The sequence below is a fragment of the Sceloporus occidentalis genome, unplaced genomic scaffold (assembly GCF_023333645.1).
Source record: "Sceloporus occidentalis isolate IW3139 unplaced genomic scaffold, rSceOcc1.0.p SCAF_10, whole genome shotgun sequence".
NCBI classification, from domain to species: Eukaryota; Metazoa; Chordata; class Lepidosauria; order Squamata; family Phrynosomatidae; genus Sceloporus; species Sceloporus occidentalis.
In genome coordinates, this window is record NW_028316990.1 from 34,687,967 (window position 1) to 34,714,732 (window position 26,766).

Genomic DNA, 26,766 nt, shown 5'->3' on the forward strand with positions numbered 1-26,766 from the left:
TGTCACTCCGATTCTGTGCATCGCGTGGAAAGTGAAATGCATTACTAATTGTTGGTTTCAAAAAGGAAAAGACAGAAAGTGGTTTTAATTATAAAACGTTGAGCAACGGCTTTTATCTGTAACCTTGAACCTGCAATGCCTTTCTTTAGATCCACTTAGTCCATATGGATGCTTTTGTCCCATTGCTGCGAATTACAGCTTTCGGTAAGCTGGAAGCGTTAAACATGCAAAATATTTTTGGCCGGTGAAATTGAATGTGGAATCTGAGTTATGCATGCCAGTGGGAGGAAGAACATGGTTCTCATACATGGAGGGTTTTATTATGCAAGCAGTTAGCATTTAAAGCAACTTTGTTTTAAAAAAGAACATGTTCCATAGATCTTTCCTCAGACTGACATGGTTTATTGAACAACAAAGGAGTTGCTTCCAGGCACTTGAAGAAAGTGAATAATTAACACGGATTTCTCTAGTTGCTCTTGAAATAAAGATTCAGTCGGGACTTGCTTTTCCACTCTCAGTAATGGTAAAAAAGAAGCCCACCACAATTACCTGTCTGGTTACAAAAACTGGGTTTCTCTGTAAGCATCTCATGTGTTTCTTCACTGCCTTAAGCCTATTGCACTCTGAAGATAATGGTTTGAAAGGGGGCTCTGTCTTAACTGGGGGAAAGGCTAGTAACTTGCCTGACTGGGCTATCTTGTTTTGTTTTAGTGCTCTGGAAAGAATAAAGACTCTGGGCAGGGTAGTCAGACACTGTCACGTAGTTCATGGACAAAGATTGCGCATGAATAGGACAGAGTACACAGAAGAACAGAGCTGGGGAAAAGTTCAGTTGCCCAGTCCTTCAAGCATTTCAAAGTGGTGCCTAAGAACATTGCTTGTTTATTTTTGTCTATATCAAGTCCTGTTGCCTAATTATTTCAGTCTGGATCGTAGGAATTGGAAAGGGAACTTATGCAAGCCCCACCCAAGGAGACGTAAATACTGTTTCTGTGATGTTGGATCTACATGAAGGTGAGGATAGCAGTACTGTACAGAGATAAGTTATTTCTTCAGAAGATGCAGGGACATTTCCTATATCCCTACTTCACACTCTCCTGTCCCTTATATCTTACTCATCAGCGTTACTTCTATTGTTTAGTGTTACCCCATGGAGACCTGGTGGTGCAGCAGTTAAATGTCGTTCCTGCAGCCACAAGGTTGTGAGTTCGATCCCAGGGCTCCAAGGTTGACTCAGCCATCCATCCTTTCGTAAGTCAGTAAAATGAGCACCCTGGGGGCAATTGGCTTACAGATTGTAAACCCCTTAGACAGTGTTGAGTTCACTGATAAGCGGTATAGAAACGTACATGCTATTGCTATTCAGCTGCAATCCTGTACACATTAACAAGGAGTAAGGTCAACTGAACTCTGTAGGTCTTATCTATGCATAGGATTGGGCAGATGGCATATTGTGAGACCATTTTTTGTTTGCAAAACTTGCTAAGTTCCATTTGCAGTGGAAATGGAGCAGGACTTGAATTTCTTTGAAGCTTGTCTGCCCAGCATGTCATTTTACACTGTTTGACCTCATAATAGCAATTCTCTTTATTGATATAGGCCAGTCATATCATGTGATAGGAGTTTTGCATTGACATCTTTATAGCATTTTGACTTATGCTTTGTTTGCTGGGTTTTAGGTATCCAGTAAGCGTAGTTCTTGGCTGGCTGGGGAATGCTTGCAATCTCCTGTCAACTTTTATAGTTTTGGTAGAAGGGCAAAAATGCCGATTTAGAAGGTGCCAAATTCAGCCTCTTGGCATCTTTAGTTAAAGGATTGTGTAGCAAGCGGCGCTGAAGGCTTCTAATCAAGATCTTGGAGAACTGCTCTGATAACAGGAGACAGTCCTAGGCTACATGAACACATGGCCTGATCTGCTAGAAGGCAGCTTCTGATGTTCCTAATCTGAAATGTGAAATTGTGTGTCCTCTGTATGTGTTTGGAAGAAGTTGAAAGTACATTTGCAACTAAAGCAGTAAATGAAATGTAACAAGATCCTGCTTTGTTTTTGTTTTTTAAATTTGTGCAGCGCCAATAGTGTCCACAGCATTTCTTGGTATCAGCAGAAGACAGACCTCCATCCTGAAGACTTGTGCAAACTAAATTTAGATATGTGGAAGCAAAATAAGCTGCATGTGGAGTTTCAGTTCGGGATAAGGTCTGAGTTGTTAATTCATAGAAGGGGTGGGAATTACGTTCCCTGCGGGCCATGTGTGTTCTTTGAGGAGGCCCCATGCGGTCCTTGGGCACATGGAGCCCCCCGCCCCAAATCTCCTGTTTTGTTTTGTTTTTGGTTTTAAAAATCTTCTGGGGGAGATTTCTCAGGTCTTCTAGAAGAGGTCTCATCTTTCTTTTTTTGTCGTCACCTTCGCTGTCCACTTTAGATTGGTCACTCCAAGTATTGCAATGATTATATGCTCTATTTCTAAAGAAATGGAGCATATAATCATTGCAATACTTGGAGTGACCAATCTAAAGTGGACAGCGAAGGTGTCTCGCTTCACCTATGCTTCCCACATTCCATGTTCCTGTAATATGTGTTATGCAGCTTTGGACTTTCCTTTCACCTCTGAGCATATCAGCAACAGAATGTCCTTTTGCCTTGAGTCCAGTTGCATCATTAGCCACAGCACTACTCACAGTTGTCCTCTGCTGTAGCCTAGTAACGCATGGAGTGCCATCCGTCATGGGATTTTTACATCTTTTTGCACTATCATTTCATTTTGAATTGTCTCATCATAGTGTTTTTGTGGTAAAAGTTACTGAAAAGGGCTTTACCATGACTCTTCTGGGCAGTACTAAGAATTGTCAGCTATGGTGGAACAACTATTAGACCTATGGTGATATTTACAAAGACTGCATTTCTTAAAGAAACCGTTTTATGTATAATATGACTTGCTTTCCGTAGCTTGATAGTATTCTACACTAGCCTAGAAGTTTTGAACTACTGTGCTTACCATTCCTGATGGCCAGGATTTTGGGGAGAGCTGATCCTAGATCAGAGGTTTGCAGCCTATGGGAACCCTTAGGGTTCTGCATGTATTTCCCAGCTGCTCTGTAGCCACTCCAGGAAAAGGAAAGAAATAAAAATGGAATGTAATTAAAGAATAAGAAACAACAAGCAGAATCAAAATAAGAAGACTAGAAACTTAGGGTAGGCCTCTTAGGGGCTCCACCATAGAAATGGATTCGAAAAAGGGCTCAGTGAGTCAAAAAGGTTGGGAGCCCCTGTCCTAGATAGTTGATGGTTACACTTTCTGACATATGAATGCTGATGACTTCTTGGCCTGAATCTTTTTTTGCAGCCAGAATTGGACATCATGTGATGTTTGCATGAAGTCCAATTTTGGGAGATCTTTTAAAGAAAACAACAAAATGTTTAGCACAGGTTTTCTGTTGATGGAGTGTTTCAGATATTGGAGTTCGAGAGAGAGCACATACCTAGCTTTTCAGAACATTGGATAGGGAAGGGTAGCATGGCAGACCAAATACATGAGAGAGAGAGAGAGAGAGAGAGAAGAAGAATCTCAAGTGCTTACTAGTAGGTATGTAAAAAGTATTACAAAGCAGAAAATCAAAGGCAGAGTTAGAGCTGTGGCCTCCTCTGCAGGATCACATTTGTGACATTTCTTTAATTGGTTTCTAAGTAAGACGATTATGGCGGTAAACACAATTTTGGAATTACAGGGTTTTATGCAGGTTATCCTTTTGCTTGCCTGTTTTACTGAGAGGGACAAAAATCCTGCACAAACAATTTTCTACTTCATAGTACTTTTTTACACACTGTAGTAGTGGGCACTTGAGATTTTTGCCTGTAGTTGCAAACTTATCTGTTGAAGAAATAATGCCCAGGAATATATCTGTGTCCTTAACGGAGGTATACCTGTATACAGTATCCTTAAACTAATTTATGAAATTAACTAAACCTTCAAAGGAAGGAAGCTTACTCTTCTTGATTCCAATAAGAACAAATCTCTGGAAAAGCATATGAAAACCAAACAGAAATAAATGCTATTGCTGTTAGAGAAGATTGCTGTAGCGAGCAGGTAAGGTTTTCTGAATAGACGTCACACAAGTTCATTTGGATGAGAAGCAATTATTTATCGGCTTAATCTCAGGCCAGTGTGCCATGGGATTTAATGCAGCATATGTCAGGCTGATTCTGCTTTCCCCACATTTAATGGTTTTGGAGAAGTGTCTCTGACTTCTACACTGTGCCTTTTCGGCTTTTGTCCCTGTTCATTTGTAACTGCCACTTCAAATTATGCAGCATTGCTATTTGGAAAATAGGGTTTTGGGTTTTTTTACCATTGGTACACCAAAATAGCATTGGGGATATAGTTTTTGTTGCGAATAGTAGTGCCAGAAAAGATTTTCCCTCCTAAATAGGTCACCGATGATCCCAGAGTTTGGGGAATTGCATGTTATACAGATCTGAAAGCCATTAAAGGAAGTTTTGATGCACTGAGATAGCTTTAGCTGAGATTAAGCAGAGAGAGTCATCGGGTGAACTAAAAATAAACATTTCTTGAAATGCAATGCAGGAATACCACAAGTAAGAGGCGTCTTAAGGTGGAAGAGTAGAAAGATGATCAAAGACGATTCTGAAATGTCTTCCAATGGTTTGCTCTTATTGAAAATAAGAAGAATAAGCTTCCCTCTGTTGAACGTTTAGTTAATTTCATACATTAATTTAAGGCTACAGGTATACCTCAGTAAAGGACATAGATATATTCCTGGGCATTACTTTTTCACAGATAATTTTGGTATTAGAGGTAAAAATAATACAGAGGATAGGGAGAAGTTCCTACATTGCAAAAAAGAAGAACAGATCAACACATTTCAACAAACTTTTTAGCCAAAATTAACAATATGCACATATGGAATGAAAAATTCAGGTGAGATATGTCTTGCATAGTAAATAAAAACATTTTGAATCTTCCAAGGACCACCCGAAGGCTTCTTCCAAAATATACACACGGACTATTTTTCCTTTCCCCAGCCTCCACCCTTGCAATGATTTCAACTTTGGTGCAACAATTCTTAGGCAGTAACTTATCCAGATAGGAATTTGAGTGTTGTCTGTATGCAGTACGATGAAGCCCCAGGTATCTTTTTGGAGGGATACAGCTAATCTTAAGACTAACACAGAAGGGGACTTCAATGGTTTGGTTGGCTGCGGGTTAAAAGGGCAGATCTGAAACCATATGCTTGACATTCTTCCAGGTTTGTTTTAAAAATCTATGACCTGTTGTGTTACCGGTTGTTGAGCTGCAACTCCCATCAGCCATAGCCAATATGACCTAGAACAGCTTGCCTCAGTGATATAAATACTTCAATAAAATATATTTACCAGTATACAGATGTATGTGCACATTTGTGCTTATTTAGCCTTTGGATTGCTTGCAGGAAAGCATACTGTCCCATTTGAAAGTATATCTATGCTTGGTGGTGTAAAGTGGATCCTTTCTGCGAGTGGCGATTTACAAGTTTCCTTTCAAATCCCCTAAGGAAGCTGCATGGGTTGGCCTCCCTTCTCTCTTCCCATGGCTCCAGACAGCCACTTCCTTCGTATGCATTTAACTGTGTGAGTGATTTTCATACTTCCTTCTTGGATTGTCTCTGAGTCCACTGTGGAAGCATTATGTATTGCAATGATGCTTTGAGTCCCTTCGTGGCACTCAGTTACTCCAGAAGAGTTCTGCCTTCACTTTGGGCTGACTGGAGAGTACATGCCATATTTTCTTGTGTTATCAGTTAACAGATCATTGCAGGGAGGCTTTTCCCATTACTAATAACCTTACTGAAAAATAGAAAATAATCTCTACCAAACAAATTTTCAAGGAACCTTGGGGGGGGGGGGGGGGGGAAACTGGAGACTAGATAGTACTCTTCACTTTTTCCAGAAATGAATTGGTGGGGAGACCACAGAGGTACTTGTTAAACATTTGCTGCCTTGTAGGAGACCACCTCTGAGAAAAGAGAGCTGAATTTGGCTCTAAGCTGCCTCATTTTGTTCTCGGGTTCTTATAGATATTGTTAAGCTTCAGACTTGAACTGTGGGGATTTGTATTTTTTTTAAAAAAGACATAGGTTTTTGGAAGTACTCAGACTTTCCTGCCAGTTGCTGTGACTGCAAAAACTAGCCTGGTCGGTTTTTGTTAGTGGTCATTGCATGCTGTGACCGAATGCTATACTTTTTCTGATCCCATATACCCTTTCAAAACCTTTCTCTATTTCCTCATTGGTGACAAGAAATTCAGAGTTGTCTGTGCAGGTCAGGCAAGTTTTCAGAGAGCTGGTTGATATTAGTCCTAATAGAAGTGTCCCAAGATTTCTCTAGGGTTATCTCACATCCCAGATAGTCCTGTAGTTCTCTCTTCTTCTATTGTATTGTCAGTTCTTTTTGCCATCACTGGAAAATTCACAGCTACCCGTTTCTTTTCCCAGTAGGAATGGATGCCTGGCCAAGGACTTATCCAACAGAAGTGAAATGCTACTTGATTTCTGCATTCCTCCCTTTCATGTTTAATAGTTCTCCACTTCACACTCTGATGGGGCAACCATGCATTGGGACATGTGCAGACTTACTATACATATTCCTCTAGAGTCTAGAAGTCTAGAATGTAGACTGATGTGAACACACAGCAAACTCTGCTTAGCTGTGACACACAGACACTTAAAGGTATGGACAGCGATGCCAAACAGTTTCTCAAGTCTTGGTGAGGAGAGTGCTTTCCTTATCAGGCTGGATAGCACTTGATACAAACAGGTTATGTTACATAAAATAGGGTACTATTTCCTTCTCTACCCCATTTTTAAACGATTACCTTAGAGAATCAAGCTTTGTAATAGAGAATGTATACTTCTTGGTTATTCCTGCTGGAAGAAGCGACTATATGTCGATTCACTCATAGTGAGCTTCGGTTTGAACTTGGAGAAAGGAATTAACAGTACAGATGTGACTGTACCACAGTCAGGTCTCATTAGTCAAGCTAACATTTCTGTGTCTTGACATTTCTGCCAAAGATATGCTATTTCTGTAAAGTGGTGTGTATGCGTATGGACATGTGTGCCAAATTGCATGTTCTTCAGAAAAATATTGTTTTGTACTATTTGAATGCGGCCTGGCAACTAGGGCAAAAGCTTCTCTCTTTTTTTGTAGCTGGTTGAAGGATGAGCTAGACATGATGGCACCAGGCCTATTTATATAAAGGTCAGCTCCAACCATATATTAATCGTGTGGGGATGATAAATAACTAGACGATAAGTTGGCTCTCTATGGACAACCATCTTAGAAACTTGTGACAGAATTATACAATTTTTCTAGGTGGGAGTAATCCAAGACAACCTCCAAAATAGGAGGTTTGCAACTCTCTGTATGTGGATGCATGCCGTCAGGTCCCTTGTTGACGCATAGCAACCCCATGTATTTCACAGTTTTCTAAGACAAGGAATGCTCAGAGGTGGTTTTGCCAGTCCTTTCCTCTCAATGATATTCCTCTGAAGGGCACCTTGTATTCTTTGGTGATTTCCCATCCTTGTACTGCTGCCTTTAGGGCGTTTAAGCTCTGGTTTTAAACTAGCAAAGTACCAAGATACATTTGTTTTGCTGAAATAGACTAACAGCGGAAAATAGGAAAGACTTGGAACGGTTACTAAAGAAAGTCAAGGAAGGAAGTCCAATGACAGCTGAATATTGAGAAAACAAAAATAATGACTGCAGATGATTTACATAACTTTAAAGTAGATGACGAAGATGTTGAAATAGTTGAAGATTTTCCATATCTTGGCTAAGTCATTAACTGGAATGAAGAATGCAGTCAATAAATCAGAGGGGGAAAAACCTAGCAGTTGGAAGGAACTAGACAAGATCCTAAATTGTAAAGACATACCATTGGATACACTGTACTAAAGTTAGGATTGTCCATGCTATTATAAATCTATTTTCTATGTACAGTTGTGAAAGCTGGGCAGTGAGGAAAACTGATAGGAAGAATATCAACTCATTTGAAATGCTGTACTGGAGAACATGTTCTGCGGATACTGTTATCTTCTAAAAAGACAAATAAATGGGACCAATTGAGGATCCTTCATCTATAGTGGTTCAGGGTCTATTTAAACATGTTCTGCAAGACAGTCCATTGCTGTCCAAGGAGCTCTGTTCACTGGCAAATAGCTCTTACCATTAAGACGTTTCACCTAATGATTACCTGAAATGCTTCCCTGCAATTTCCACACATCAGTTCTGGTTATGTTCTATGGAGCAGTGCAAAACCAATCTGCTCCATTCCTCTACATGGCAGTCTCATATTTGAGGACTGTCATCATGACTCCTCTTAATCTTTTCTTCTCCAAATTAAGCATTCCAGATCTTCCATTAATTCCCAAAGGAAGTGGTTTTGAGACCTTTCATCATCCTAGATGTGCTGCTATTTTCCCATGCCTTTCTTAAATGTGCTGCCCAGAACAGGACATAATACTCCACAGGTGATCTAGACAATGCAGAATGTAATAAGTAAATAATTATTATTATTATTATTATTATTATTAATGGAGTAATTACATTTGGTGATCTGGATATTAGGTTTCTGTTCAGTGTAGCCTAAATGCATCTGAGGAAGTAGACTGAAGTCCACGAAAGCTCATGCTGCCAACTTCTTTCTTTAGTTAGTCTCAAAGGTGCTACAAGATCTCGCTGCATAGTTAAAACTGGATGTGTCACCTCATCAGCATGTCCAGTTTTTGTATTCCTGTCGTTATTCACACACACACAACCTGCTCATTCATTGCTATAAAGGTCTGTCCCAAGGAACTTCACTCCATGCATCTGATGAAGTAGACTTGGTCTGTGAAATCTTGTGCTACCAGCTCCTTTCTCTCAGTTAGTCTCGAAAGTGCTACAAAATCCCTTTGCCTCCTGTGCCAGACTAAGATGGCTGTGCATTTACGTACTGAATGCCAAGGTTATGGAGATACTCAGTTCCAGCGATGTACTTTGCTATCCAGGGCTAGTACAACTGGGAAACCTTTCATTGTGCAAAACAAAAAACAACTGCTTCAGAAAATTTCCTAAGGCATGTTTTTGGGGGTGTGAAGGGGAACTGCAGGTGGGAGGATGGGGCACAGATTCTGGTGGAGGCAATGTAATTAAGCAGAACTGCACATTTCTTTCCGAGCCTAAAAGAACAATAATAATAATAGAATTAAAAACGGACAAACAATAGATAAAGCAAGTAAGTCAATCATGAAATCACACCTTACTTTTTCTGGATCATATTCGAACAGTATTATATTACCTGCCATTGCCCTGCCTAGAGTTGCCAGGTGAAAAATAGGACTGAACTCCTCCTGGGCAGAAGACAGGATTTCAGCCGATGGAGACTGTGTGACAAGCAACACCTGCAGAAATGGCCTTTTCCGCACAGCTACAGAAGCTCGAGCTCATATTTCACCTGGCAACCCTAGTCTCACCCTTTCATTACACTAATGGCCTTATTCTTTTGAACAGAACACAAATTCTTTATATAAATACAAAAATACTTTAAACAGACACTGTGTGTAATAGCGGCTGTTGTATATATTTACTTGGGCTTTATTTTAGGGGTGAAACTGCCAGTGTCTGTAATGCCATGAACGAAGAGTCAGTGTTTGGGAGAAACAGAATGGATTTTTATTAATGTTGACGTTCATAGCTGCTCTTTATCAAGAAACAGTTGTCTCTCCATATTTGAGCCTTTGACTTTTGCGGATTTGATTATTTGCCGTTTTGATTCATATGTTCTCTTTAGGAATCCAGCGCAACTCTGCCAGAGGTTGACCATAGACTTGTAGTGGAGAACCTAGAAGCTCCTACTGAAAACACTTCTCTAGGCACTTGTGGGCCCTCCAGCATGAGTCTAGGATCAACCTCTGGCAGATGTTGACCATAGAGTTGCACTGGAGGACCTGGAGAATCCTAGAGAGGTGTTTTCATCAGTAAAAAGAATAATGTACGTTTCATGCTTTTTGTTATGTGAATTTCAGTTTATCCTACACTGGTACTCCAATACAAATATGTCATCCAGCTATAGACTGCTGGTATTTTTAGTAACATATATTGCTGCTGTCCCTGTTTTTAATATCTCACAGAAAATGCACCAGTATTAAGTCTTCACTTTGGCAATATGGGAGCTACCTTTCCAGCAGCAGTTCTGTCGCAGGCATGGAGATCTAATTAAATCTCTCAAGTTGAAACAACAGAGGCATGAATATTAAACTGTTTTGACATACAGAGAGAGATGTCTCATAATACACAAACACAGAGCCTTTTGACGAATGCAGTCTTAGGACCATTCTGTATTGACATACAGAATGGTCTGTAAGGAGCAGTTGCCATTGTATTCCATCCACACACAAAAAAGTATGCAAATTCAGGAAAGGAACGTGATACAACTTTGATGGCGCTCTTCCCAAAGCGTATTTTGAATTTTCAGTGTCATGTTTCTTTTTCATGGAAAGAAAATAACTGTTCTTCCCAGTAGATAAAAAGGTCAGGTGACCGTCCTCTTTGCATGCCTACATTCTCAAGTGATTTAACACTTCTCTAGGAATCCCTAGGTCCTCCAACACAACTCTGTGGCCAACATCTTCCAGAGGTTGATCATTCCAGCCCTACCTGGAGATGTCTGGCATTCCCTGGTGGTCTCCCATCCAGGTACTGACCAGGTCTATCCCTGCCTAGCTTCGGAAATCAGACAAGACTGGGTGCATTCAGGGTGTCTGTTTAGTCTCCTGGTTCTAATCCCATTGGATCTTTTTCTTAGCTTCTACAAATTGTGAATTTGAGTTGTGTTGTGTAAGAGAAGCCTTCTCCCTCTTTTGGGGGAAATATGGGTGGAATTCAATAACTTGCTTCTATTTGTTTTTTGCAGTGCTTTGTGCCAAGAACCTTGCAAAAAAAGATTTCTTCAGTAAGTAATTGGCAAATGTCTATACATTTTTTCATGTTTGTTTTCCCTGCGCTCTGCATATTTAAGCTATTATACTGATGTTAGCCCTTTCCTTGTGTGTCTCCTTGGAGGGCATTTCAGGATAATTTCTCAGGAGTCAAGAGCTGTCTGCAGTTTCTGTTGTGCAAATTCTGTGGCAGCAGGCTGTGCCTCCCCTCAGCCCCCACCCAGCGAACCACTTAAAATCCCATCTCAGCTCTGACAACCATGGGCAAGGAAATTTTCGTCCCTTCTTGCTTCTCATCCTGCTAAATCAGGAATGGCGCTGTACCCCACGGTAAATAATCTGTCCTTTGTGACATGGTAATATCAGCTCATAGTGGATTAACATGAGAATCAGCTTGCATTTTGAAGTGCAGAAGGTCAAGCAGGCTCTTTTCACGGAGAAGCTTGATGTGACAGACTGAAAACCCGTACGCCGGAGAATTGGAAATAGGGTCTGAACTGAAACAAGCCAAGCCATCCCCTGGGATTGTTTACCTAGTGTACCTGTTAGCAAAATCTTCTTGGCTATTCTCTCAGAATGGACAAATGTCTTTCGTAGTAGGGTTTGGGAGGGATGCTCTGTATTCTAAAGAGCTTTTAAAACCCTCAACATAACTGGTGTTAGTACTCTTTTTTTTGACGGTAAGAAGCAGAACAGGCTGTAGGTAACCTGAGCAGAAATTTCAGCTTTGCTCAGGATGGATAATGCACATCTCTGTGTGCTCTTCCTTTCTTCTTCTGTTCTTTCTCTTTTTCTTTCTCATTTTTTTCTTCCCTGTGGCCATGGTGATCCTCCAGCCTTTCCTTCCATCTCTCACATATCAGGCAGCAGAATTCTCTTCTCCCATCCTTCTCTTAACATTTGGGAAAGCTTTGGGTTCTGCAGAGGAGTTAGTATCAAGTGATGTGGGATGTTGGTTTCCCAGGTCTGCCTCTAGTTTTTTTCTCTAGCATAGATTAGAGATGCCTATAGTCTACAACCTGTATTTGGGCTTAAATAAACTCCATTTTGAAAAAATAAATATTCCCTAAATGCACCCTCCCAGAGTCTCTGCAGTATCATTGCTAACTGTCAGGTGTCTGGGTATCACAGCCTTAGGACCTTCGCACCTACCCACGCATTCACTTTCGTTATTCTAAATTGTTCCTCGTGAAATGGTTGCAGGAATGTATGTGGTGATCCTGTCCGTCTTTATTCTCTGCAGGGCTTCCTGACCCGTTTGCAAAGGTGGTGGTGGATGGATCTGGCCAGTGCCACTCAACTGACACTGTGAAGAACACGTTAGATCCCAAATGGAACCAGCATTATGACTTGTAAGTCACCTCTTCTGCAAAGGGTTGCCCAGAAAGGGGAGGGAGACTCTTCTTTACTAAAAGAAGCCTTAGTTTAAAAAATAGGACTTTTTCGCATTTAACCCCAATGTCTTTTTTAAAATCTACTATTGGTTTATTTTAAATGTTTTGTATCCTGCCTTTTTTGATTGGAAACATTTAGGGGGCTTACAACAAAGGAAAAAATAAAACTGTATATTTGTATGCAAGTAGGCATTGTTGATCACAAAAGATAGTTTGCTTGAGATATGTCTTTTTGAGTGTTCTTCAGTGACCACATAGGAAACAAACCCTCTTTGTGACTGAAGTAGTATCTGGTGTTAACATCCAATGTTAATTATCCACTTTGCAGACATGATTATTATTCTGGGATCCTAATCACTTTTAAGTACCTTTGAATCCATGAGGCTGCTTGTGTGTAGTTTTGGAACTTGTCCATGTAGTCTAAACTTGATGTATCTAGTAAGGCTAAAGTGCTGTGCATTGGGAGAGTAACTCAGAATTTATGAAAGGAGACAGCATCTTTTTACCCTAATGAGCGCCGCGCTCCGTAGTTTGTAATAAGGTTGCCTGTAATTAACAAGAGCTGGTACATTATCAGTTTAACATGCTGTGTAAAATTACAGTGATCTAATGATTAATTACATGTTGCTATATTTGATAAAACTGCAGCGTGACCAAAGTATTATTAAAATGAGCCCTGCTTTTGTGAATGTAAATGTTGTACCACAGCAAATTAAGTATCTTAAACTATCATTCTAGATACGTTGGGAAGTCAGATTCTATCACCATCAGTGTCTGGAACCATAAGAAGATTCACAAAAAACAGGGAGCTGGCTTCCTGGGGTGTGTCCGACTTCTTTCCAATGCTATCAGCAGGCTAAAAGATACTGGATGTAAGCATGTCATTACTCACCAGAGGTTTGCTATGATTGGCAGTACTTTGTGTCTGAGTACTGAATGTGGATTGCTAGTTAAGAACATTCTTGGGTCAAGTTTCTTTATTTTCCCCTATTGTTCATTTACAGACCAGCGTTTGGATCTATGCAAACTAAACCCCACAGATACCGATGCAGTGCGAGGCCAAATAGTAGGTAAGAAGAAATCGTTTCTGTCTACATGGATATCAACAAACACAATAGCTATTTCCTTCAGCTCTTTGGCTTCAGAGAGGAACTCAGGTTCAAAAATGTCTGAGAAGAGTTTTATGTCAGCCTGCTCTGAAGATTATTTGACAGGACTAGAAACATTGGGTATAAATGGGACGTGGATAGATCAGTGTGTTTTGCGCACGTTCGTTGATAAGTCACTTCTATTCTGGTTTTTTTAATTTAATATTTTGTAAAATGTACACTTTTATATACATTTTACCAAAAATATGAATGTTATCCATTTGGAGCAGTAGAGGACTGTATCAAATTTGGAGACAAGCATAAACCAAAGGGTAACTGCTTGCTAGTCCATGTAATTAATCTAGGAAATGGAAATAGATCTGGTTCATGCAGGCTGAACAACACCCCAAGTATCCCTGGAAATTATAGGGAAACAGTTTAACTAAGCTAAACATAAAGAAAAACTTCCTAGTGGTTGTTGGAAAGTATAACAGACTCAGGAGGTGGTGGGTTCTTCACTGAAGGTATTTAAACAGAGTCTGGGTGACCATCTGTCGAGTGCTGTAGTTGTATTACAGGTTTTACATTTAATTATCTGAGCAGACTTTTGATTTACCTGTCCTCTAAGATCCCTTCTTTCCCTGCAGGGCTGTTTCTAACTACCCAGTTCCACATGTGATTGCCTAACAATGATTTGGGATTATATGGTTGGCATATGCTGAGTATGTAATGATGTGCCAGTTAACAGTTTCTGGGCAAGCTTGAGGATACTTCTGTTATCCTGTGAACTTTAAAGGGGATCTCAGAGCACCTTTCCCATGTGAACACCTGCCTTTGTTGTGCACTCTTGTTTGGTGCTGCATATATCCAACCTACTTTAATGAGAATAAAGTTCTTTCACTCTGTAGCTGACTTCTACATCAGGTGAGCAAGACTGGCTCATTAACAGATTTAGAAAGCAAAGCAGAAGTTTTTAGCTTTCTCACAATCACCCCAGACCTCTAAAAATGTAAATATAGGGTTCAACTGTAAGTACAAAACAGTGGACTGAGTACTGATTTTTAGGTTGAGTTGGCTGAAACTATTCAAGCTCCTTTGTGGCTAGTAGCTACCTTTCATTTTGTAGCACATACATTTTGGAGAAAAGAGGATTGGCCTCCAGCTCTGCTCTAGATGCTCACTAGGGTTGTTTTTGCTTAACCGTGATATGGTTTTCACAAGGCCTTTTTGAACTTACGCTGCTGGATTGTATTTGGATCAACATATTCAACCTTCAGTGGTGTGCTGTTCCATCATACTGTCTGGAGAACATGTTTGCAAGGCATTGGATGTGAGAACTGGAATAAGAAATGCACTGTAGGCCAAATCCCCCCCCCCCCAAAAAAAAAAGCATTCCATTATATGATGCCATCTAGTGGCAAATATTTCGTGTTTTGAGTTGTGAGAGAACATTGGAAGTACCTGTTCCCACAGATTATTTTTTTTTATGTATTCAGCCTTACATGTTCTCATTTCTTGATTTTAATGCTGTTTGTTATTTATACATTAAGGTCAAATTTTGAATAGCAGGCTTGGTATGCTCTTTCAAGTACTGGCATACTTTTTTCTTTTGGATTCTTTCTCTAGTCAGAATGTAAAGAAAAATATGCATATAATCATCATCAGCAGCAGCAGCTAACCCTGCCAAAAATAATTAAACCCTCTACCTTCATAAGAAGGAAAAATCCTAACAGTATATGTGGGTGATTGCCAGGAATTCGGGGGAAAAACCCTTTTCATTCTGTATGGATGATAGCCAGGTATTCGGCTGTGTATTTTAAAGGTGTAGTAGTGCTTGTCAGATTAAACTGCACAGGGAGGCGATGTTCATTTAGGCTTTGGTAGGCATTTGCCACTTGTGTTGTCTTGAGTTTTAATTTTGACCTTCCTTTTCCTCATCAGTCAGCTTGCAGACACGGGACAGGATAGGCACAGGAGGGTCTGTTGTCGACTGCAGAGGGCTGTTAGAGAATGAAGGGTAGGTATGCCATTTTTTGTGACTGCATGGTCATGCTTTCTTATTCCTACTCTAAATTAACATTTCACTAGGTTCATATAATACATTTTTTTTAACTGTGTGAGCATCCCTGCTTTCAGCACGGTTTATGAAGACTCAGGACCTGGAAGGCCACTGAGCTGTTACATGGAGGAGCCAGCACCATACACAGACAGCACAGGTGCTGCTGGAGGAGGAAACTGTAGGTTTGTGGAATCCCCGAGTCAGGACCAGACGTTACAGGTGCAACGATTGCGGACTCCTGATGTGAGAGGCCATGTGCAGACTCCCCAGAATAGGTCGCATGGTCATCAGTCACCATCACCTGACTTGCCTGAAGGTTATGGTAAGACTGTGTTTATCCTGCTGCCTTCTCATTGCTTATTAAACCAAAGACAAAACCAGACCAAGGGGACATATGTACTGTTTGCATGTTTTGGTCCTCTCAGATGTTTTGGATTCCCAACTTCCAGACGTCCTGACCATTACGGCTGATGTGTTTCTGGGAGTCTAAAGTCCAAAGCAACTGGAGCATCAAATGTAGAGAACTACTGTACGCATTGAAGTGGCACAGTAGTATACTTTTGAATTTCCCTCCTTGCATGGTTGTTGCCCAGTGTTTAAGCCATCCTGTTTTTCACTGGAAGCTCGGCTGGTTTTTCTTGGTAGTTATAAGCTTCTCTTTTAAACATATTTGTTGTTTGTTTATACATAAGTTTCTTTGTTTTGTTTTTCCTTTCCTCTCTTGGGTGAAGTAAATGGCTAGATTTGATGATATACTTGTCTGTAGTCAGTAAGGATGTAGTCTCAGTGCTGCCTTGGGTCTCATGTTGGGAGGAAGGCAGGATATTACCTAACCTACTTTCTCTTCTCACCTGTTAGCAAATTGGCATTTTCTTTATTGGAGTGCCAAGGTATTTGCTGGGAATGGTGCAGGGAAAGGGGAGTGTTTGATACGTTCCAAAAACAAATGAGAACATTTCCATAATGTTAATAACCCAAAACACAATTGAAAATGCTTAAATAATGTATCCAAATACACCTCTCCTGCCAAAATTTGCTTTTTATAAGCAACTCGGCATGAAACCAAATGATAGAGCAATGATGTGATAATTATCTGAGAATCCCCTACAAAAAGCATGATATATAAGAAGCTGGACAATCAAATGTTAATTATAATGGTTCAGCTAAAGCCTTTGGAAATAATTCATCCAGTACACAAACTGTCTGTCTGAATTGTCTAGAGCTGGTATGAGTGAAGTGAGCTGGAATAATGAGCAACTATAGTTAGTGTATTGGTAATACTTCTGGCTATTTTGAAGCCTTTGAGATTTGAGCATGTGGCATATAAAAAGGAGTAAGCTGTTTTCATGGAAGTGTAAGCTTTGCAGAGTGTCTGATGCAATTCTCCTTGGTATTACAATTCACGCTATTTGTAACTAGGGTACAACTAAGTATATATAATGGAGGAAACTATAAAGAGCAACTTAAAGCTTTACTAGCCACCTCTCGATTGCCACTGACAGAGAGGCGGGATATAAAGAAATAAAAGTTTTATTATTTATTTATTTATTATTTAGTTACTGATATATTGTTTGTGGGAAGATTCCTTTTTTTTTTTTTTTTGGTGTATTTTCACTGAAATCTCTTTTCTTTCCCTCCTGTAGAACAAAGGACAACAGTACAGGGACAAGTTTACTTTTTACACACACAAACTGGTGTTAGCACATGGCATGACCCTAGAATACCAAGGTATGTACATGTACCTCTGTGTCAGTCTAAGATCATCTGGGTTTTGGCATATAAATGAATGATAGTGCTTTTGTTTCCAAGATACCTTCCACCTCTGCTAATGCACTTTTAGAAAACATCCTTCTAGCTCTCATGCTTGGGAGAAGGAGGGTTCCGTCTATAAACCCTTTACTCCCAACTTGCTCCACTCAAATGTAGTGTTGGTGCAGAGCTCAAAAGCATGTCATGATTGTTTCTCTTCTGCTTTTCATAGAGACCTTAACAGTGTGAATTGTGATGAACTTGGACCTCTGCCGCCAGGCTGGGAAGTCAGAAGTACAGTGTCAGGAAGAATATATTTTGTAGATCATAATAACAGAACCACACAGTTCACGGACCCAAGACTACATCACATCATGAAGTAAGAAAACAGTGAATTGGTGTGATAAAGACATTTCATTGTATTCTGTTTTTTACAAACAGCTTATTTCTGCTGAGTGTTTGCACATATGAGCACTTATGGTTTGACAAAGAGTCAAAATTTGCTTCTTGCACAATAGAGTACGGTTTGGGAGTATTTTTTTTTTTTTGAGTTGCCCAAAGTATTGCAAGAGGCTAGCTGTATTTAGATTTTCAAGCCACAAAAGGGGCTTGCTTTTAAAGCAAGAAGCCTTCCATTATTTGCTTGGCCAAGAGGTGAAGAGCAGTAGCCATACAACAATATCCAAAGACAAGGAGTATGTAAATCATTTTGAAACATAATTTTGCCTGTCTTCATGAATATGAATTAAGTTTTTGACAGGACAAATTTAATTAAGGTGATTTATGGGTGTTTTGTGCAACAGCTAACATGGCTTAATATCTGTATTCCCCGGGCTTACTATACTTCTAGATCAGTGGTTCTCAAACTTTATATTTCAAATATTTTGGACTTCAGCTGCCAGAATTCCTTATTGTTGGGCAAACTTGATAGGTCTTTTGGGAGTTGAAGTCTAAAACATCTGGAGGATCAAAGTTAGGAATCATTACTTTAGATCAGAGATTCCTAACCTTTTTGACTCACAGAGCCATTATTTCTATCTAAGAGGCCTACCCTATGTCTTACAAGTTAATGGTGTTTAGGAGTATATATAAGAATATATTCTTATTCTTTAATTTCATTCATTTTTTATTTCTTTCATTTTCCTGGAGCAACCGTGGGGCATCTGGGAAGTGCATGCAGAATCCTAAGGGCTCCCCAGAGCATAGGTTGGGAGCCCCTGCTTTAGATGAGCATCATCAGTTTGTGTGTAATTTCTTAAAAGTCTGTTTAAACTTGGTTCTTAAGTGTGGCTGTCAAGAAACCAAGCTTCTTTCCCTGTGTATATTGACCACACCACTGTGGCATCATTACTTTTGAGAGTAACATTTCCCTCCTTTTTTGCCCCTCCGCAAGTCACCAATGCCAACTAAAAGAACCCAACCAGCCTTTGCCAGTGCCGAATGAGGGGTCGTTAGAGGACAGTGAGGAGTTGCCAGCCCAGAGATACGAGCGAGATTTGGTACAAAAGCTAAAGATACTCAGGCACGAACTTTCTCTCCAGCAACCTCAAGCTGGTCACTGCCGCATTGAAGTATCAAGGGAAGAAATATTTGAGGTATGTAGATTTGTGTTGGAGATAACATGGAGTTAATGCCTTCCAGTGCTTATGTGGAATGGATCTAAATTTCTGCAGATGCTTGTCTTAAAATAAACATAGCCCCCATGGGGCCTAATATTTCAGAAAGCTAACATGCAATTTAGACCCAAACTAGAAATGAAGCGCTATTCACTTCCAAGCTTGTAGCTTCCTTGTTTTTTGTTTATTTATGTTATCCATTCCCATTAAGGTCACAAAGTAATGGTGATAACCTTTCAGCAGCCTCTCCCCTCCAGATACGTTGTCACCAGCCAGCAGATTTGAGGAGGCTTATCTAAACACAGACTATCAATTGAAATAGTGTATCAGTATTATTAGTGTGTGCCAAATTTAATTGCTGGACTAACTGTTGAGAGTTTTTCCTCCTTGGTTGTTCTTTGATTTCTTTGCTGGCTTTCATTTTGATCTATTAGTGTAGTGCTTTATTTCTTCTTCCTTTTGCATGTTCCATATCCTACATTTTCATTAATTTTTGAATACTGGATTTTTTTGTTCCCAATAGAGCAGGAATGTGCAAACTGTAGCCTTCCATATGTTTTTTATCTGCAGTTTCCATCATATCTGGAAAGCCAGACTTTTCTTTTAATTGTTGTAGGGGCTATGCGAGCCTAAATGTATTATATAAAATCTGCTGAAGCCCATTATTAACCTAAAATCATTTGAGGTTAATATTAATATGAGGGGGAAAAACCACTTGCTAATAAGCCTCTATAAGGGAGATTAGTTATTTGAGGAACACTTAATATCCTGAAGGGTTATGGCCTGAGTAATAGTACAGGAATGACCCTTTTTAGATAAGGTGAAAAGTTAAGTTATTTCTCCTTCTTTATATTATAGGAATCATACCGCCAGATCATGAAGATGAGGCCAAAAGATTTGAAGAAGAGATTGATGGTCAAGTTTCGGGGAGAAGAAGGCTTGGATTATGGTGGAGTGGCAAGGTAGAAGCCAGTTTTTAAATTGATGCATATTGGGCAAAGATAGAGATAAATTTGTTACTTTGCCATCTTATAATGAATCCATGCATTAGGATGTAGTGCTAGGCCATAGTTTAGTGCCGCAAGAGTGAGTTTATGCAAGTGCCAGGCTTGTGCACTGGAGGGAAAATGGGAGTGCCTGAGGTTTTCACTTGCAGCCAAACCCTGAAGTATGATCAGCATAGAATGGGGACACCAAGAGCGGGAAGGCAGTCCTTGAGATTTTCATATAGAAGAGCGAGATACAAGAACTTTTCATAAATAATAATGGAGGAAATGAACAGAATACTAAAACATTTGAATTTCCCAGGGCTCAAGCAGAACGGAGATTATATGGACTTGGAACATGTCTGTACGTCTGTTTACATTAGGGATTTGTGGCCTTGAAAGTTTATACATCAGGTGTGGGAATTTTGCAGTCCTCCAAATGTTGAACTGCATCCCCTGGAAGTCCTAGCCAGCATATTTAGTAATGCGAAGTGCTGGGAGATGCAGTTCAAAAACATCCAGAGGATTACATAGTTTCCATTTCTGTTGCTCATTTTGTCTGTGCCAGTTGGCTCTCACCGTTTAAACATAGGAAAGTTATTTCGAAAATGGCATTGAGTTTCATTCCACCATAAAATTAAATGCTTTGTGGTATTGTATTCAGAACAGATCGGTATACAGACAGTCATTTTCTTCCTCTCCCCACCCTTAATCAGACTTCTTTTTAGCTTTTAGAAATAACACCTGAAAACCAGCATGTAAAAATATGTGCCACAATAAACCTGTTCACCTTTAAGGTTCTGTAGAATTTTTAGTCTGCTGCAGCAAATACAACAAACATAATTAGTCATCTTGAACTGTTTGAGGTCCATAACTTGATCTGGCTGTTTCGGAGGATATTTTTCTAATCTCCTGTCCCATCTATCTTGGTCCTTGAGGTGTATTGCACATCTCCCAGTAATAGGTCTGTGTTTAGTTTTGAGATACTCACTTCCTTGCCTCTGAGCTATCATTTCCTGGGTTTGGCAGCTCTTCCAAAGGCTCAGGGTGTTGGTGACTAAAATCACCCTGAGTAAGACTTTTTTTTGTCTAACTCCACTGATATGTTCCCTAATCTAAAATTCTCTAGACAAAATTCTTGTCGTCTGGGAGCGTTTCCCTTTTGACCGCTCCCTTGTCATCACTGGCATGTTGCAAGAGTTTCTTTATCTTGTCTGCACTTTAACACTGTCTAGACAGTTGCTGAATCCGCTAGCATGGCTTAGCCAAATGTCTCCTGTTTAGCTTCAGCGGGATCCACATTGTGCAATTAAGCTGCTTTACAATCTCAGGTTAAGAACTCACAACATACCACTATTACCTTCACACGAAAGTCACCAAGTTCTTTCAGAAACTAGCTTCCTTTAAAAAGTATTTATGCCTGCTGTTTAGCTCTTCCTTTTTTATATAATAGCATTAGCAAGAAGAAAAAATATGGATAAAGCGAAACCCAGAATTAGATTAAGTCATCTCTTTAAAAAGTGCCTTGTAGTGTCTAAAAGTGCATGAACAGTTCATCACTTGATAATGAAAAGTGACCCAATTTCTGTATGCTGTCATTGTACTGGGTTCTGAACCAAAGAGTTCTGTGCAAGAAGTGTGTGCTTGTACTTATTTTCCCAATAGAGGCTAATCAAAGGAGTAATACTGTCTTAATTTGCTTCCATTTATCTTGTTAAGTCTGGGGACATTTGTTTTTCTTTGAGGTTGTCTATCCTTGGTGAATAAAAGATTCCTGCTTTTAATGGGTGCCAGCTTTAGTCGTCCTCCAAGGTTTCTTTTGAATCTACACTGAAAAACACAAACTCTGTCTCTTTTTTGGCAGGGAGTGGTTATACCTATTGTGCCATGAAATGTTGAACCCTTATTATGGACTCTTCCAGTACTCGACAGATAACATTTACATGCTGCAGATAAATCCAGACTCCTCTATCAATCCTGTAAGTATTAGAAAACCTGAGCATTCATGTATTTTGCTTGTGATATATATTAGCTAAAAACTGCATCTTGGAAATCTCGGTAATGATGTAGATCAGGATTCTAAGAGCAGCTAAACTAATTCTATGATGCTTCGAATTTGGATTTCTCAAACAGCATCCTCCCTCCTCCAATGCTATATCAAAAATCCTTTTTGGAATGGGAAAGTTTCAGAAGCAGGTTGAGAGATGACGCAGTGTTACATTCAGAAAGAGATGGGACGTCACAATATCCAGTGTGTGTGTTGACAATGCATACAAACTGTTGGGTACATCTAAGTTTAGTTTTGGATCCCATCTATAAGAATTGTCCAGATATTTAAAAGGTATACACAGTGTACAGCAAGGCCAGGCTCTTACTGTCTCTTAGCCACCCTGGCCTAATCTGCCATTTGCACATTTGGTTTCACAATGCATGTGGAGCCAGTTTACTGCATGAGAAAGGGATGGCATGATCCAAGTTTTCCCTGACATGCATCACTTGAAGCCAATTGTGAGGTCTGAGCTTTCCCTAGGTTGTTAGCCTTTCTGTATATTATGCGACTCTGTCCATTTCTGTTTTCCAGTTGACCTCAAACAAAACTGTGAAGGTAAGTATACCTAACATGTCTGAGGACATTAAAGCATCAACTCCTTGTAATAGATTAATGTGTAGAGACTCATCTTTCGCAGTTGTGGAATAATTATGACTCTTCCTGTTAATTACCTTTTCAGTTCTACACTAAATGCGCATTGCATCACTTTTAGAACCAACACTGCATCTTAACTAAAAGAAAATTCTTTACAGAACTGACTACTGTAGCAGCCTTTTTCAAAACATATTTACTTGTTTGAAAGCTACATTATTTTTTAAACTAACAAAGTTCAGAATGGTGCTTGGTGAGGGTTTGTTGCCCTAGTAAGCAATCATTTCTCTGACAAAGGGTTGGCAAAGCATACAACTGTTTTACTCACCATTATCTTACAAGACTAAGGACATTTGACAAGTATTAATGAGGATGATTGCTGTGACATTATATAGCCTAAAAGCAACTTCGTTTCAGTTTGCTGATCTCATGTAACAAAAAAATGTGCCCTCCATCACAAAATGGGAGGTACCAGAGATTCAAGAAACTCCCAAAGTCTGGAGAGAGACTAAATATTTTAGAGACAGGTCTAGGGAAAACCAAAATGATAGTAATATTGCTTGTGATACATATTATCTAAAAACTGCATCTTGGAAATCTCGGTAATGATGTAGATCAGGATTCTAAGAGCAGCTAAACTAATTCTATGATGATAGTAATATTTTTATATTGCTGTATTGTTGTATGTATGTTGGAAACCGCCTTGGTCTTATAAAGGCGGTATATAAATAAACTTTTACTTACTTACTTACTAATAATCACCAGCACAAAATCCTTTCCAAGCAGCATCTGATCAAAGTGTTGATTTAGTTTTAACTTGCTATATCAGCCTAGGATGTCATACCTGGATCTAGCTTCTGCAGATTAGATTTTAACATGAATTGCCAAGTAAGTGGCTAAACCTATGGTGGCTTCAAACCTGAAATTGAAGGTGGTATTGAGATACTTCATTATAGATCAGAAACATATTTCCAACTTCTTCTTAGCTCAGCTACCAGTGAGAACCTATATGTACGATGATACTGTGCATTCAGTATCTCCAATATTTAATTTGATATGAGTGTATGAATTTCTCATCCAGAGGTCTTGCGCAGATTAAGTGAAATGTCCACTGAACTAAGAAATGTTTAAACGCATACGTCTAACCACAAGATGTCAGCATTGGGCTTCTGTTGTAGAGATTGAGTCTTGGTCTTTTGGCATTTCTTGCAGGATCATCTATCTTACTTCCACTTTGTTGGTCGGATAATGGGTCTGGCTGTGTTCCATGGGCACTACATCAACGGGGGCTTCACCATTCCTTTCTACAAGCAGCTTCTGGGCAAACCCATCCAATTATCTGATCTGGAATCTGTTGACCCAGAGCTACACAAGAGTTTGGTTTGGATTTTGTGAGTACTTGACTATAAACATCAAAATCTGTGTTTGAGTGTGACTGAAGGGAAGCAAAACACTTAGTGGCTATCTGGAATCCAGGTCCAAGCTACTGGTCTTTCTGTAATCCCTTCAACACATCTTTAAGCATGCAGCAGAATTAATGTCATTGTTAATAAAGGGGAAGGAACAAAACATCTGACATTCAACAGAGAAGTTTACATGAGTCATGACAACACAGCAACATAATATGAAATAGAGTATTTCTTCCCCAACAGAATAAAAAAATCGGTTTAGCAACAGACATGTGTAATAAAATACATCTGAGTCGTTGAGGGCCCAGATATACAAATCATGCATTATTTAACGTGCATAAAAAGATCTTTCCCTGGTGCCCAGTCCTATTAGGCAGCTTCTCAGTTACATGATGTCAAAATATTTAATTAAGAACTTTGTTGGGTGTGTCCTGGTAGATGCAAAAATGGCTCGTATTCTTTGGATTGTTATTGGCAGAGAGAACGACATCACTCCAGTTTTGGACCATACTTTCTGTGTAGAGCACAATGCTTTTGGCAGGATTCTACAGCATGAGCTCAAACCAAATGGGAGGAACGTTTCTGTTACAGAAGAGAACAAGAAAGAATATGTCAGGTATCACTTGCAAAAAAAAACCCCATTTCCCTCTCTGACAATAATAACAATGTGATAATCGGTGCAGTCTCTTTCCTCTTAGATCACCTGTCATTGAGAACCTTGAAGTTCTGCCTTGCCACTGTGGAGATTAATGTTATCCAGTCATCTGGATAAATAAAATGGTTTGGAATCTAGTTCTTAGGAGAGCACTATAATTACTTAAGAAGTGCTACCTTGAGAGCCAGAGTGGTGTAGGTTTGATTGTTGGATTGGGACACTTGGAGACCAGTGTTCAAATCCCTGCTCAGCCATAAAAAGCTACTCTATGACTTTGGACAAGTCATACCTTCTCAGCCTCAGAGGAAGACAATGGCAAACCAAAACAAATCTTGCCAAGAAAACCCTGTGATAGAGTTGCCTTAGAGTTGCCGTGAGTCAAAAACTACTTGAAGGCACAAAACAACACAAAGACATGCTACTTTTACTACACTGGAAGACTGAAAAACCAGAAGTAATTTGAATAGTGTTTTTGGAAAAAAGACTTTTCAGTTTTGTATCTGCCACTGCTCCACCCTTTGACTTCTGCTTCCTCAACTATAGCCTTTACTCCCAACAAGCATATGTTTCTCATACTAACACTGAATTTGGAACTTGTCACTCAGAGTCCTGATAGCTTTACCCAGATCAACCTCTTGTGGATGGTGGGAATTAACATCATGATCTGGGCCTACATGGCATTGTTTCACTCTAAAAAAATACATACTCCATTGCATTGATCCAGTGGTGTTGGGGATGGGATGGGAATGTACTGCTTCTTGTGTGGTTCTTTGAATTTTATTTCTCTTTATACAGTAGTGACTACAGTTTTGCTTCCCCCAATCCCAGGTTGTATGTTAACTGGCGGTTCATGAGAGGAATTGAGGCCCAGTTCTTGGCTCTTCAGAAAGGTTTTAATGAACTTATTCCTCAACACCTACTGAAGCCTTTTGACCAAAAGGAGCTTGAGGTACCAATCATATCATTTAGATTTTCATTTGTTTATTCATGTGGACAATAAAAGTGAAACTACACTTTGTAAAAACCTTTTCCTCATTTTCATACTTTGGCAGATACAATTCTGTCTGGAACTGTTAGACTGTATTAAGCATGCATTTTGCTTCTCACTAATGGTAAAGAACACTATCTTCATTAGGATGTTGGGTTTGATATGTAAATAAGTAATATGTAAATAAGAAAGAAATGGAAGCTTAGGGCAGTTTCTTGAACCTTGAGAGAAGTTGTCTATTGATGGCCTTTGAACACTGCTTTCTTTGGCTGATGGAGGAAAGAATAAATGAAAACAGGTTAGGACTTGAAGCATACTCTTTCCATGTGAGTGTTGTGCATAGTAAATAGAGAGTTGCACTTTTGTGCATCCAAACTGTAGGTATTCCTGAGCAGAGCTGAGAGAAATTCTTTTTGAACTATAATTCCCAGAATCCATTGGCTTTGCTGGCTGGGAGATTCTGAGAGTTGTAATTCCAAAAAGTAACTTTTTCCAAGCTCTGTTCTTGTGGAAGAATGTTCAGTTTCATGTTATTCTTCTAGTGTTTGTGACTGAAAATTTTTGTTTTGTTTGGGATACAACAGCTGATAATAGGTGGCCTGGATAAAATTGACTTGAATGACTGGAAGTCCAACACACGTCTAAAGCACTGCATGGCGGACAGCAATATTGTCAAGTGGTTCTGGCAAGCAGTGGAGGCCTTTGATGAAGAGAGGAGAGCAAGGCTGCTGCAGTTTGTGACGGGCTCGACGCGGGTTCCACTTCAGGGCTTCAAGGCTTTGCAAGGTGACTGCTAGGGAGGCTGAGTTAGCACCCTGGCACAGGGGGGTGGCAGATGAATGGGAGTGGACCCATTTTGGTCCAAGGAAACCCTCACACGTTCCCCTCCAACAGTGCATTTATATAACTGTATCTTAAAAATCTCCTTTGGAGGAATCCACCTGCAGTTAGGGAATCTGATTTACATTGGGTTAGGCTATAGTAGTAGAGCTTAGAAAAGTCGTGGCTGTCTGGTGTCTTTTCTGGTACCTGTTCAGTTGGAGATCTTCAGCATGCAAAGTATGTGTTCTCTGGCTCTTCCCAAATGATATGTGTCAACTCCACTTCTATTTCGCTGTAGGCTAGTGCCTGTCTGCATAAATGTGTGTACATTTGCATGTCTACGTATATATTTGCACCTGTACATAGGCTCTGTGCAGTTTT

At 39.7% G+C, this 26,766-nt stretch overlaps 1 protein-coding gene across 3 annotated transcripts in view; it reads left to right on the forward strand.

Moving 5' to 3' along the window:
* Positions 1-26,766, forward strand: part of SMURF1 (SMAD specific E3 ubiquitin protein ligase 1) — a 41,422-nt gene that overhangs the window by 10,004 nt on the left and 4,652 nt on the right. For all 3 annotated transcript variants that reach the window (XM_089477135.1, XM_089477136.1, XM_089477137.1), the window contains exons 2-16: positions 10,954-10,992; positions 12,222-12,330; positions 13,111-13,244; positions 13,377-13,442; positions 15,402-15,477; positions 15,597-15,841; positions 17,163-17,247; positions 17,501-17,647; positions 18,662-18,863; positions 19,743-19,846; positions 21,735-21,849; positions 23,724-23,902; positions 24,399-24,536; positions 25,404-25,524; positions 26,148-26,349. In XM_089477135.1, coding sequence (XP_089333261.1) covers positions 10,954-10,992; positions 12,222-12,330; positions 13,111-13,244; positions 13,377-13,442; positions 15,402-15,477; positions 15,597-15,841; positions 17,163-17,247; positions 17,501-17,647; positions 18,662-18,863; positions 19,743-19,846; positions 21,735-21,849; positions 23,724-23,902; positions 24,399-24,536; positions 25,404-25,524; positions 26,148-26,349 — 1,962 coding nt within the window. The remainder of the gene's footprint in view (positions 1-10,953; positions 10,993-12,221; positions 12,331-13,110; positions 13,245-13,376; positions 13,443-15,401; positions 15,478-15,596; positions 15,842-17,162; positions 17,248-17,500; positions 17,648-18,661; positions 18,864-19,742; positions 19,847-21,734; positions 21,850-23,723; positions 23,903-24,398; positions 24,537-25,403; positions 25,525-26,147; positions 26,350-26,766) is intronic.